This window comes from Penicillium manginii (genome assembly GCF_028828005.1).
Source record: "Penicillium manginii strain IBT 31320 chromosome Unknown utg000005l:1.0-5665137.0:1.0-5668048.0, whole genome shotgun sequence".
NCBI lineage: Eukaryota > Fungi > Ascomycota > Eurotiomycetes > Eurotiales > Aspergillaceae > Penicillium > Penicillium manginii.
In genome coordinates this window covers 2,802,167-2,814,802 of record NW_026643106.1, presented here as the reverse complement: position 1 = coordinate 2,814,802, position 12,636 = coordinate 2,802,167, and the positions used below count along the sequence as shown (strand labels likewise).

Genomic DNA, 12,636 nt, shown 5'->3' with positions numbered 1-12,636 from the left:
GCATAGTAAGCTGTGCATCTGCCCTTTTGCCCTCACCCCCTCTCCTTTCGATGCGCCCCACCCCCTCTCATCCTCACACATATTGGAGATCAGTTGCAGTATCGGGGCTAACACCAAGTTCATGGTGGGAATAGACTGGTCCATAATAGCCCAGTTGGCCTTGGCCCATGCTCAAGGCCGAAGGTTCCAATCCTCCTCCAGTGCCATAGAAGACAGGATAGTTTCCAGGAGGAGGGGTTGTGCAGCTGATCACCTCATCAGGAGCGTGGTTTTGAGATGAGCTGGTGATGGGAAGTCCGGATGGGGTCGGCCCTAGAGTCATCTGGTAGGGAGATATGCTAGCACTGCTTTGTGGAGCGCCAATGGGGGGACATCGCAGTTGTCGATGAGGCTGACCAAGCGAGCGGGGTTTATGTGACATCGAATTCTCGTATTTTTGGTCTCTGGACTGCTCGTAATGCGGGCTATTACGCATCCTGGCCGCCGTATTTTTCGCTGCTTTCCCACCTTTGGACCCAGAGCGTCGACGCTCGCGCGTTGTGGGATCCGAGCTGTGCCCCTTGCGCTGGTTCGCCTTGCGATATCGGGTCGTCGATTGAATGCCTTCTTCATACGCTTTGTCTGTCAAGCGCCAAAAATTGACTGGTTTATTGTCTTTGCCTTCGCCCTTGATGGCCTCGAACCCCTAAAAAAAGTCATGTTAGTATTAATATTCCCGTCTTCCCAGAATTGAATGTTGATTTCCCCGAGGAAACACCGCAAGAGGGAGTTACCAAGGATTCAAGAAGCAGGGAAACATACCTGGTTCATTGACAGATTATGACGGATGCTATTCTGCCAACCTCTCGAAGTTGGATCTCTGTCCTTGTTGGTATTGCGTTGAAACCATCCATAAATATCTTGGAGGGTCAGCTTTCTTTGCGGAGCATCTTTTAAGGCGTCATAGATCAGGGCGGAATAAGGCGGTTCGGTCATGGGGTCTTCCTCGCTATTTTCCCCGAAGCTAGTTCTCGGCGAGCTATCATCACCAACGGCATTGTTGGTAGCGGGACTGGTGCTATCGAGAGACCCCGATGGCGACTGACGAGGAGACGTTGAAACAGATTGTGACGGTGTTGGACGAATTTTCATAGGTTGGGCCATGTTCTTAGAAACATTTGGATGTCTAGGATAAGGATTATCCTGAGCACAGAATGAGGCTGGAGTAAAGAAAGATTCGTCGTTCCAGTCTGTGAAGGTTTCCCGATCAAAGCTTCTCTGTGTGTGAGAGGGATTAGCTTGAGAACTAGTCGAAGTAATAAGATAGTTATCAGTACTCACCTTTGGAGAGACTGAGCTAAGGGAGGAAGTATAGTATGATTGATCTGCTATCGAAGGCCGAGACACCGGCGATGCAGTCGCCTCCTCAGAAACCAGTACCGAGCCACCCCACTGAGGGCTATAATAAGAGTACGAACAAGGCATCCCAGATCCTGGCGGTTGTGAGCAAACCGCCCAGCTCTCGTTCTCGCCCTGGGACCAGGGGTGAGACTGGGGGTAGTTCATTTGGATAAGGGCCCTAGTATCGGAAGATTGAGACCTCGTTTGTACCAAAGGGTGGTATTGCTCGTGCTCCTGCTGGTCAGTTCCCATCTGACCCAGCTCACTGGAGTATGGAAAATAATTTTCCATCCTGGATGAATTTCTCTCAAAATATCTCGCTTGCGTGGAGAAATTTGGATCAAGCGGGAGGACAATCTTAGACATGTACCTAGTTCAAAAGAGAAACAAAATGTAGAAGAGGGAGGTCTCAGGTGGGAGATAAACTTTGAAGGCAAGGCCAACGTAGAAGTAGCCAAGGTGACTGTCATGGCTCGGACGTCGCCATTCAAGACTCCAGACAGAATTTGAGCTGTACACTTTTTTTTTCTTCCTGTTCTGTGAAAATAAAATACATTAAAAATAAAAATAAATTAAATGATAATTTTCTCCACCAGCTCATTTAGCACATGCTTCAGCAGCTGCAAATAGCCATAGGATCCTGCATCCCATCGCCTAAAGCAAACATAGATATGTGGGTCAGGGCTGTACTATTAGGTAGAGAAGAGGCGAACGGCGGGGGTGGGAGTGAGAGTGGACGGCACTCACAGCCATACAGCGGCATGTTAGGGGGTTCTCATCCTGTTAAAAGTGCCCAAGTATCTACCTAGTGCAACAACACTCCATAGCACAGGTGTTAGCCAATGATCTCACAGGTGACCCAAGGCGGCTCGATCTAGTGTTACAAAGAGTTTTGTAGACCAAAATGACCCTAAGGGGATGATTGTTTTTGGTAGCGGACACCTGCAGACCTCTCACCAACCCATCATGCATTGGCCTGAAAGCAAGCGTGTGAGCTTTCTGGAAAACTCTGAGTCTAGATTCCTGTCCTGTCTGAGGGTGCCGGGCGTTTCTTTATGGCTGACCGCTTCCAGCCAGCCGGAAGTCTTGAATCGATGCACGCCGTACGGAGTACTTACTGCAGGCCCGGCATGGTGTCACCATAACACTAGCCTTCAACGTCTCCGCGATTCCGGAAGAAGCCAAAAGTTTCTGCAGGCTATAGGTAGGTCAAAGTACCGTGACTCCTGAAGGAAGTAGCAACTAGACCCCCCTCCCATGCAGGATGCTGGTTCGCCTCCCATGTGGTCGAAATGGGGCCAAAAATGAAAGATGGCTATCGACAAACTTTTTTTTTAAAAGAGGTTGAGGGAGAAAACGACTTTTCAGTAGTCAGATTAAGCATCAAATGTAGACCCCACACGTGGAAAGATGCTCAGAGTTTAGGCTTATTGAATGCGGGAAAGTAAGAAAAAAACGGAGGGGGAAATATTTCCAGTCCAATCAGTCCAGAGTAGTTTGATTCAATAGGGCATCCGCTCTCTGGAAGATACAACCTGTTTTACCCTACTGCATGTACTCTATACACCACACATATCCACAAATATCCACCTCCATCCCGATAAAACGCCCATGTGGTAGTGACGTGTGTTACTTTCGGTAATAGATCTGAGACAAAATTAATTAGTATTGTTCTTGTCACATCTTGAGGTCATTGAAGGCACTTACTCTTTTGAACTGGAAATGAAGCTGGAGAATACCCTGTCACACAGAGGACGTTAGTGCTTCCTGTTGAAAGAGCGGTCAGATAGGTATGTATGATTTTTCTTACCTTGTCAAATGTGCTCTTGAATCCCCGTTCGCGCTTCGCGCTATAATCCCATTCCTTATCAACAATGCGGAAGGCAATATCTTCATATGGAGCTCCTGCCATAAACCGAATAAGACAGGTGTCTTCCTCTCCAGCTTCGGCAGAAGACTCTCCACGCTTGCGACCATTCTCTCGCTCAATGCGATATGTTGGAGCTTTAACCTTGTCGATAAGATCGGGATAGAAGATGTTGAACTTGTACCCCTGCACAACCTTTGGGGGCGGATTATCATGATCGTAATGTGTCTGGTTGTATTTATTCCACTCATAACCCATTTGTACTCGGTTAAAGTATCGTGGTTTGCGGGGCCGGTGCTTGCTAGCCCATTGGGGCTGCGTACCAGTTCCAACTGACTCTTCTCCAGTGAAAATCTCTTCGTTCTCGCTGACACCCTTGGCTAATTCTTTTTCATACAAAGCCTTGGTCGCTTGCGAGAAATCATCATTGGGGAGAGATGAAAACCTACTTCCAGTAGCAGGAGCAAGGGTCACACTAGAAGCAGGATTGGAAAAGGCTGTAGCAGGCTTGTCAGCCTGTCGCTGTCGCAGAGGAACAAATCCCATGCGCAGAATCTTTTGGCGTTCTTTGGCCTATCAAAGAAGAAAATAGTTTAGTATAGGGGCTTTCGAGAGCATATTCCGAGGACTTACCACTTGACGAAGAAGGCTAGATTCATCCATGATCTCCAATCCTTTATCCTCCGCGCGCACCTGCAGCAATGGGTCTGGATCCAAGCCTTCGAACTCGGCTGATCGAGTAGAGTCTTGGTGGCACTCACTCTGGATGATAGCCGGTGCAAGGGGAGCTAGCTTTTCCCGCACAGACTCCGCCTCTTCTCGCTGCTGCTTTCTTAAATCACGAACGCGTTCATCGATCACAGCTTGAAAGACGTTTCTTAGTCTGGCCCGGGCTTTCCAGATTGTTAAGCTGCGTAACAACTCTTCCCAGTAGTCCGTGTCGATAGGTTCATTTGAGTTCAATTTTCTCCTTACTTGGACCTCCAGATTTTGGAGCTGCTCGTATGTCTTCGGGCTCAGTAGCCGGTTGATGTCAGCAGCCACGGAGCTGAGTGCCCGCCCTTCAGGTGCTGAAGTCTTCTGGCGATCTCGACAGATAACTTTCATAGTCTGTATAAGGAAATGTTAGCATAAATCCATACATTGAGCATGGCGATGAAGCCTTCAGTACCTGCCAGAAATCGCGATTCTGCGCATTTGACTCCAATTTAAGGAATGTCTCGATCTCGTGCTCCAGATCCTGAAGCTCGGTTTGTGACAACCCTTCAAACACCCCATCTGGGTCCACAACATCAATCTCCGAGTCGGCAATCTCGTCATCCATAGGGTCGCGTGTGGGATCGATCACTCGAAGTGTAACCGTGAGCCAGTCGATGGGCTTCGCACGCCCTTCCTTCACTCGGATCTCTGCCTTTTTCTTGGCTTGCTTCAAGACAAAGATGTCCTCCTGCGCCACCCATTCCCGCGCCTGCTCGTCTTCTTGGATCTGGTTGAGCCGCAGTTGATCACGCATGTCTCGGGGCTGGTTTGATTGGCGCGATCGGCCTTGATCCCATCCTCGGTTTGAGTCTTGTCGGTCATCGGGTCCGCGGGGGTGCTTATGGGGTTGACGCCAGGATGATGGGGATCGCGATCGGCTGCGCTTCGCGCCCCGGTCGGGTAGTCGCGCGGACATTCGGCGCGGGTGTGTAAAAATGGGCTCTAGGGTGGGTGTCTCAGTTGTGGCAGGGAGTGTAGGCGGTGGTGGTGATACAACGCCCGGTCGCGAGGTTGAGAAAAGTGATGCGGCTGATCGGCGGGTGCGGCGAAGTTAGCTCTCCGGCCCCAGGCAACCCCGGGCCAAAGCTCAACCTTCGTATGACGCAGGGTGCGCGATCTTTTTCATCCACCACAGATGATTCTCAGAGATGTCTTCATCATGGCGCAAGTTATCTTTACAGGCGGAATCACTGCCGTCGCTAATTTTTCAGTACACCTGGACCCGTGAAGGCTATGAGCTCTATCTCACTGACCTCACTTCTATCTGGTCAGAGCAACTGTGTCGCAAGGATATCTTCAAACGCGCCGAACAGGGACTCACCACTATTGACCCCAGTGAAGGAGATGATCAGCTGGAACTTTTGCTCACAAAGATCGGGGAGGCACTTAGTGGTGCTGGTGGCAAGCCAGCACTAAACAGTGGATCCAAAGTTGATTCCATCGACATCAATATCAGTGCCAAACTCCCTGCCCCGCTGAGGCCCTTGAGATGGACATTACAATTATCGAAGGAGCCCACGTCATCTTTGACAAATCGCATCCTTCTCCCATTATTGGAAGATGAAGCGGCTTGGGAATTACGCCAGCAAGCGCTTTCGGATCAGCTTAAACAAAAAGACTGGGTTTTGGACAAGCTATTTGACCGGATAGAGGCTCTCGGCGTGGACATGAGAACCATTTTCCCAAGTGCCACTGGACTACGCTCCACTCGCAAAGGTGACACGCGGTCTGAGCTGGGAAAGCTGGTCAAAGGTGTGGCACAGTTTGACGAGAAGGCCTGGCTCGCCCGACAAGGCGGTTCTTCCGATACCTTCAATTTGGCTTCAAATCTAGTCCATGAAATGTTCGGTTCGAATTTTAAGAAGCGTCTCATGAGCTTCAACCCAGTGCGAGAACACTGGTGGGATGAGCTTGGCACATTCTCAACTACTACCTCCCAAGAGGAAACTGACCTAGCCTCCAAAGAACCAGCCTCCCTCTCCAGCTCAACAGAACAGCCAGTCAAATCTTCAGAGCTAGATTTAGATGATCTGGCAGATACAGCGGGAACCACCGACTCTGAATTTGAGGTTTGTGAACCCTTCATTCTCGCCCAATCTTAATGCTTACGCAATCTAGCAACATGAAGAACCTCCTCGGAGAAAGGCCTCAGTCATAAAGACCAAAGCCTCTTTGCCACAGCCAAAGCCAATTTCAAAGAAGGGTCCCATTCAAGCTCAGGCCGATAAAGGCAATGGATCAGCAGCGTCCGAATCAGAACCAGATCTCGATTCGATAGCCCCCGCTCCACGAAAAACCAAAGCACCAAGCATCCCCCCGGAACCAAAGCCTACAACAAACCCACCCAAGAAGGCTATTGGTAAGCTCGGTGTCATCGGGGGCAAGAAAAAGCAACAAGAGGAGCCACGACCACCCCCTTCTCCATCACAGGATCCAATCCCAGCGCCTCCGAGCCCGGTCAGAGATGGCGAACCCGCTCACGAGACCGCACCTCTGCCCTCACCAGCCAAGGCTAAGAAGCCTTCGAGACTAGGCGTTATAGGCGGCAAAAGCAAGGCAAAGCGTCAGCAAACACCGCCGCCTGAGTTTCCCACTCCGCTGCCAGCTCATCGATCGCCGACCAAATCACCTAAACGTGAGCATGCATCCCCAGAACGAACAGTTCAGAGTCCTCCGAAGAGAGAAAATCCTGCCGAACCTGCTGTCAAAGCACTCCCCGCAGTCATCGAGACGGAAGAGGAGAAGGCGAGTCGGAGACGTGAGGAACTGAAACGTCAGATGGAAGCTCAGAGTAAAGCACCGGCGAAGAAGAAACGGAGGTTTTGATCTATTCGGATTGCTACGAGACATACGGAAAGTAGAGGGAATTAACATATTGGAAATATCGGATTACTTGTAGAGTGAGTGATTGAATTGAAATGAATTGAAATGAATTGCCTTTCGACAGGGGGAATCAAAAATAAGTTCCACGAAGGAAACCGAACAAGAAAAGACTCGCTGTAAAAAAAAAACCAAAAAAGGAGGTCAAAAACCGAGCTCCCATACTCCGGGCTTCTTCGAAGCAATGCGGTTGGAAAATCTTGGTAAAAATACAAACCATGCAACAAATAACCAGATAAGTTGCAGGTTGCAAAAGCGAGATTGCCGAAGAACAGACAATCTAGGCAAAGCCCCCGTACCACTACACTACTCTTGCGGCGCAGCATTAGTTCGACCTGAAGGCGCTCTTCGCCTTCCATGCTCGACGGGCGTGACGAGCCTCACTCTTTTGGGCGAAACGGCACCAGAGGAAAGGGCGCTCTGGCTAGTAGCAGCAGAGTTCCCCGAGGCGTTCGACACAGCAGTGTTTTGGCCCGTCGCAGCAGCAATACCTGCCGCCCCAAGCATACCCCGAACCTTCTCAACGGCCTTGCTCTCGCCCTTCGACCAAGGATCTCGCTTCACGAGACCCACGCCGGAAGAACGGCTGACGGAGTCGCGACGCTTTGACTCGGTAAGGAGGATCTGCCGGTTCGATTCGCGACGTGGGCCGGGCCCGCAGTCATGCATGCAGCCGGGCGTGGCGCAGCCGCCCTCACTCATAGAAAGATCGCTGAGCCAAGTTGTGATGCAGGTGACATGGCCGCCATGGCCACAGCCTTGACACCATGACCAAAGAGCCGAGCCTTTCGGCCTCGGTGTGGCGAAAGATTCGAAAGCATCGAGCTCGTTGGCGGGAATAGGCTCAGTGGGGAATGAAGATTTCGATGAGAGGCGTAAAACGGTATCGGCATCGGGTTCCGACGGCATCATGCTTTGGTCTTTCATTGAGTGTTGTTGGGATTCAGCTGCAACCCATTCAGGGGGCGGGTTGATGCTTGAACAGATTGCGCAAGGTGATTGTGGAGTGTTGCAACGATGACAGCGTGTGTTGTCGCGTGTGGGGTTCTCGTATGGTCGTTGGCAGGAGTGGCAGAAAACATTCATGAAAGTGTCCGCCTGGGCATAGTCATAGACGGCAGGGTACTTCGACACGCATGACAGGCGAAGCTCTGCAGCCTCCAAATCCAGCGAGTGGCGGATCAGAAGATCATTGTAGGTTTTGAAGATCATCTCGCACTCTTCATATGGAAGAATATCATCGCAGTCTTCAAATATGATATGAAGCTTGTGGAGCAAATGGGCAGCAGTTTGGATGTCCACAGAGCTGCTACTGCTGTGGTAATAGCGCACTGTCTCTTTCAAAATAGCTTCGATGCTCCATGGCTTTGGATCCGATGCATCGGGCGTAAGCGGAAGTCTTACTTGAGAGATATCTTCGCAGATGCCAGCGACTACAGGACAGGCCGCTACACCTGTGGAAACCCCATTCCTTGAAGACTTGAAGTGATCCTCGCTTTCTGGGTATTTGAAGGGGGTCGACTGCTTCATTAGCGGGGCAGGACTAGATGGTCGCTCAAGATGGCCACCATCCTCCTCGAGGACAGAATCTTGAAGTTCCAAACTATCTTCAAGCTCCTCCTGGGTAGGCTCTAGAGTAGATTCTCGCCTCGCGAGAGAAGAAAGCCTTCTACCGTTGAAAGAACCACTAGCTTGGCCAGCATCCGACATCCGACGGTCGGAAAATTGCCCATTGGAGGAAAACGAGGCTCCTAGAGATTTGGAGGGTTGTGAACTGTCCGTAGATGCGGAGAACATTGGAAAACTCTCTGAAGAGTCACGCCGCTGGTAGCGCTCTGTGGTGGGGGGGGCGGTTGGATTCCAACGTCAAAACTTTCTTTGGAGTTTGCTTGAAGTCACGAATTGCGTCTCGTTTATCTTCCATCTGTTGGTCATAGTCGTCTTCAGATGCTTGTCGTAGCAAATCCGGGGGATCTCGACGGCGCCAGTCTGATCTGCCTGCAATAGCTCTGGGCGCAGATCTTTGGTCACTATCCGAGTCTGCCAGTCCTGGCTCCCGCAGATAGTCAATAGGTTGACCCGAAGCATATATCCCTTCGCTGGAAGTGGCGGATTGTTCTTGTCTAAGTGCTGCAGGAGCGGGGGCTTCGGGGCCTGACATGCCCCAGCCGTTATGAGAGCTTAAAACGGACGGTGGGAGTGGATCGAGGTCGATGGCATTTTCACTGATGGACGGAATTTGAGAGTCACTGTCCGTCCAAGAGTCCATGGGTGAGTCGGGCAACGGTTGCGCAAGTGGGGTAGTCATGTTCGATGTACTTTCAGCTTCTGTGGTGAGTCCTCTCTGTCCCTCCGTTTCCATAACACCCTTGAACAACCGACTCTTGACTTTCCCGTGTCGATTTTCATCTACCATCAATTGAGCCTTCTCTGGCAAGATTCCATCTTTGGATTGTCTGCCGTTCGCGGCGCCTTTCCCTGCAGGCTGCTCCCTCGACCTGTGTTGTAGCTCTTGGATGATAGCGAATTTTACAATCCGCCAAGTCTGTGCGAGTTTGGGGAGAGAAATGTCATCCGCACGCTCCGCGTTATGGTCGAGAGACTCCATGAGAGAATTCAATACATCTACATGGGTTTGGTTGTGAATGTTTTCATCCATCAGCGGCGAGTAGTGCCGCGCCAAGAATCGGAAGAGGGATGCATCATTCGTGGCACCAGGAATGCTTCCGATAGTTCCAAACTGACTAGGGGTAGGGGTGGAGATCTTGGCTAAAGCTTCTTCGAGGTCGAGAACGGGGATGCTGTCTACGGCTCCGGGTGGGGTGTTGCCGAGCGATTTCGATCCGGAGATCGTTGTGGGGGCTTTGGACTGTCGCGGCCGAAAAGACGTTGCAAGGACGGCTTCGTCGAGGAAATCGTCTGCTGGGCTTTGACTCAATGATATATCACCAGTGCTAAACTGATCGTCATCATTGAAGGGAAGAGATTGAGTGGTGTTGACGTTGGGAGGTTGTCGCCTCAGTCGTCTCTGGCCAAAAGCCACAAACTCACCATTGGGGCTCCAAGCGACCGAGCACATGGGGCGACGCTTGATGACTGTTGGAGAGTACCGAACATCTGTTTGTGTGAATGCCCCGGCCTCTCCGACCGTCCATAGCAAGTCCTTGGAATGCCAGAGTAGATCCGTGGCCGGAGCATCATATCGGTCAAACTCCCGGAATGGCATATGTGGGCGGCGGAGATCCCACAGGTGGAGGCGTGGATCCTCTTTGTCATAGGACGTGACAATCTGGGAAGACTGCCACTCCCCCGAAGCGGGCGAGTCACCCACCCATGAAGGTGGCCGCCAGCGGACGTTGGTAACGGCCTGGGGGGTCCGGAACTGAAACGCAGGTTTCTGTCGGCGCTCGGCGGAGGAGGAGAAATCCCAGACCTTGACTTGGCGGTCTGTACCACCACTGACGATATGCTTGCCATCAGGATGCCAATCAACAGCATAACACGGACGATCGTGAGCCGCAATCCTCATGAGCGGGGCGTTGGTCTTGCGCGAATCCCACATCTGAATGGCGCCGCTGTCCGAAGCGGTCGCAAACACGACACCGTCAGTGGGAGACCACCGGACGTCCCGGATGGCATCGCTATTGCCCTGATAGACATGCTTGCTGCCGCACGTGGAAGGCCCCCGATTCGCAGAGGCGGATCGTAAATCCCACATCCGAATTGTGCCATCTTGGCTGCCGGACAGCAGCCAAGATGCGAGATGAGGGTTGAAGGCCAGTCGGTGAACCTGGCGGTTGTGGCCCTGGAAACGACATAATTGGAGGCCGGGCCGCTGCAGGTCGTAAACGACGACCCGGCCATTGGCGACAGCCGTAGCGATTATTCGGTCGTAATTACCATGTGACCACTTGACGTCCTTCACGTTCAACTGGTCTTTATGCGGCATCGACACGCCCGCATCATGATGGGTGGATGCATAGCTGATGACAGTATTGCGAATATTAAATTCTTCCGATGAGTGATCAGGCGAGACTCGGATGGTTTTGAGGATATCCTTGCCTCCGATCACCGCATGTGTCCGCTGCGGCGAGATATCAAGTGCGGCGATGGCAATGCCGGTCCGGTGGGTAACTGTCTGAGGTTCGCCTGGTCTGGTGACGTTAGGTTGTCATTGGTCGATCTGAATGTGATATAGCAGGAAGGTTGATGTGATCCGATCTGGCAGAAGCGGGGAATGAGGAGTAGAGATATGGGGGGGGAAAGCGGAAGAGAGGGATCGTGGAACAGAAGGTGAATATGAAATCCAAGGGAGCTGATTGATTGTGCGATTGAAAGCACGAGCGGTGTGAAACGGCATGCAGCACTTACAGAGATTTGGACCTGATCGGTCTAGGGCCATCGACCCGGCTATTCTGAGGACTGGGGGGTCTCGATCCCGAAAAGAAGGGCTGAGCGAAGCGGGCTAACGCGTTCGCAGCGCGTGAGTACTTCTGGGTCGGCGGCGGCGGGGGAGGAGGGGCAGGTGAACGTGACCCTGAGAGGTCTGACATTGCTCCTCAGGTGGCCATTGGGGGCACACGACCAGTTGTCATGAACGGAGTGGAGGGGAGGGGGGGGGGGTTGGGAAAGTGAATGCGCCGAACGGGGTTGCGCAAGCGGTGAAGGGGGGGGTGCTTTGTGTAGATTCTCCAGCTTTGAACTTGGAACCTTGGGCGTCCGTTGGGCATGGCCAGGAGCGGTCTAGACGCCAACACATAAGAGATCAGATTGGAATTTTTTTGAACACTTTTCACTGCAGGACGGCCCGGCCAGAGATGTGAGGCAACAAAGGGTGGAGTGGGAGGTAGGTACCTAGGTATCAAAGGTACCCTCCATGTCATGTCATGTCAAGCAGCATAGACGCGGACGGACCCACGATAGATTCCATGGACCGGTTTGATCAGCTCATGTCTCAGTTTTCGGATTTGCGGGAGTCCAATGATGGGACAGCCCTGGAGTATCCTGGTCATCGCCCCTGATGGCAAAATCAAAGTTGACTAGTTTGACTAGCTGACGAGGGGGAGAGGGGGGGGGGGTGGACTACTCCGTAGAGGGAGGGGGGCGCAGTCCAATCCAACGAATCTGATCGGACAGGTCCAAGGGTTGCTTAGGGCGTTGCACATCACTTGGATCTAGATCGAGGTCGATGGTGCATCTGATCGCAAAGAAAGTACCAGTGAGAAGTATGTAATAGGCATGTGTATAACCAGATATTTATTTGGATTATTTTTAGAGGTCATTCCATGGTCTACCACAACTTTAGAATGGTTGGATAGTACTATTTATAAGAATAATAGGTACTACTAGTATTACTAGTACTCCAAGGTTTGAAAGTTCACTTGTTAAACCTTGGACGGTTGATACTCTGAATCTTGGAAGTCTTGACGTATGCAGACCGAGTACGACAACGACCAACACTACTACCTAGGTAGTAGCACATATAGTAGTAAATATTCTCCGTTGATATATAAAACCCATCACATGGAGGCCCATGAGATCTTCTCTTTTCCTTTTCTTTCTTCCCGCTCTTCCTTGAAATATCATATCTATACCTCGGTATTCTCATACTACCAACTACACTGCTAGGAGTAGTGTTTACCTAGGTCCGAGTCAGCCCTGGAGTCTAATGATCTTCGGTACTTTTTAAACTGGAGATTACCAGTTCTCCCACCTCCATCACTTCCTACAGAAGTACTACTCGTACTGTA

The 12,636-nt window shown here is 51.3% G+C and overlaps 4 protein-coding genes across 4 annotated transcripts; 1 reads left to right on the top strand and 3 right to left on the bottom strand.

The window, feature by feature from the left end:
• Nucleotides 1-73: 73 nt before the first annotated feature.
• On the bottom strand, nucleotides 74-1,545 carry N7533_007445 (uncharacterized protein; the record flags this gene model as incomplete). Its single annotated transcript, XM_057104095.1, has 2 exons — nucleotides 74-685; nucleotides 802-1,545. The coding sequence occupies 2 exons, from the start codon at nucleotides 1,543-1,545 to the stop codon at nucleotides 74-76; spliced, it is 1,356 nt and encodes a 451-aa protein (XP_056959052.1).
• Nucleotides 1,546-3,009: 1,464 nt separating this feature from the next.
• Nucleotides 3,010-4,922, bottom strand: N7533_007444 (splicing factor cactin; the record flags this gene model as incomplete). The annotated part of the gene is made up of 5 exons (XM_057104094.1): nucleotides 3,010-3,027; nucleotides 3,088-3,120; nucleotides 3,191-3,820; nucleotides 3,881-4,357; nucleotides 4,419-4,922. 5 exons carry the CDS (start codon nucleotides 4,920-4,922, stop codon nucleotides 3,010-3,012), a joined length of 1,662 nt encoding a protein of 553 aa, XP_056959051.1.
• Nucleotides 4,923-5,154: 232 nt separating this feature from the next.
• N7533_007443 (uncharacterized protein) lies at nucleotides 5,155-6,832 on the top strand (the record flags this gene model as incomplete). Its single annotated transcript, XM_057104093.1, has 2 exons — nucleotides 5,155-6,075; nucleotides 6,125-6,832. The coding sequence occupies 2 exons, from the start codon at nucleotides 5,155-5,157 to the stop codon at nucleotides 6,830-6,832; spliced, it is 1,629 nt and encodes a 542-aa protein (XP_056959050.1).
• A 360-nt stretch (nucleotides 6,833-7,192) lies between these two features.
• Nucleotides 7,193-11,439, bottom strand: N7533_007442 (WD repeat protein; the record flags this gene model as incomplete). Its single annotated transcript, XM_057104092.1, has 3 exons — nucleotides 7,193-8,660; nucleotides 8,707-11,040; nucleotides 11,258-11,439. The coding sequence occupies 3 exons, from the start codon at nucleotides 11,437-11,439 to the stop codon at nucleotides 7,193-7,195; spliced, it is 3,984 nt and encodes a 1,327-aa protein (XP_056959049.1).
• Between the last annotated feature and the right edge of the window lie 1,197 nt (nucleotides 11,440-12,636).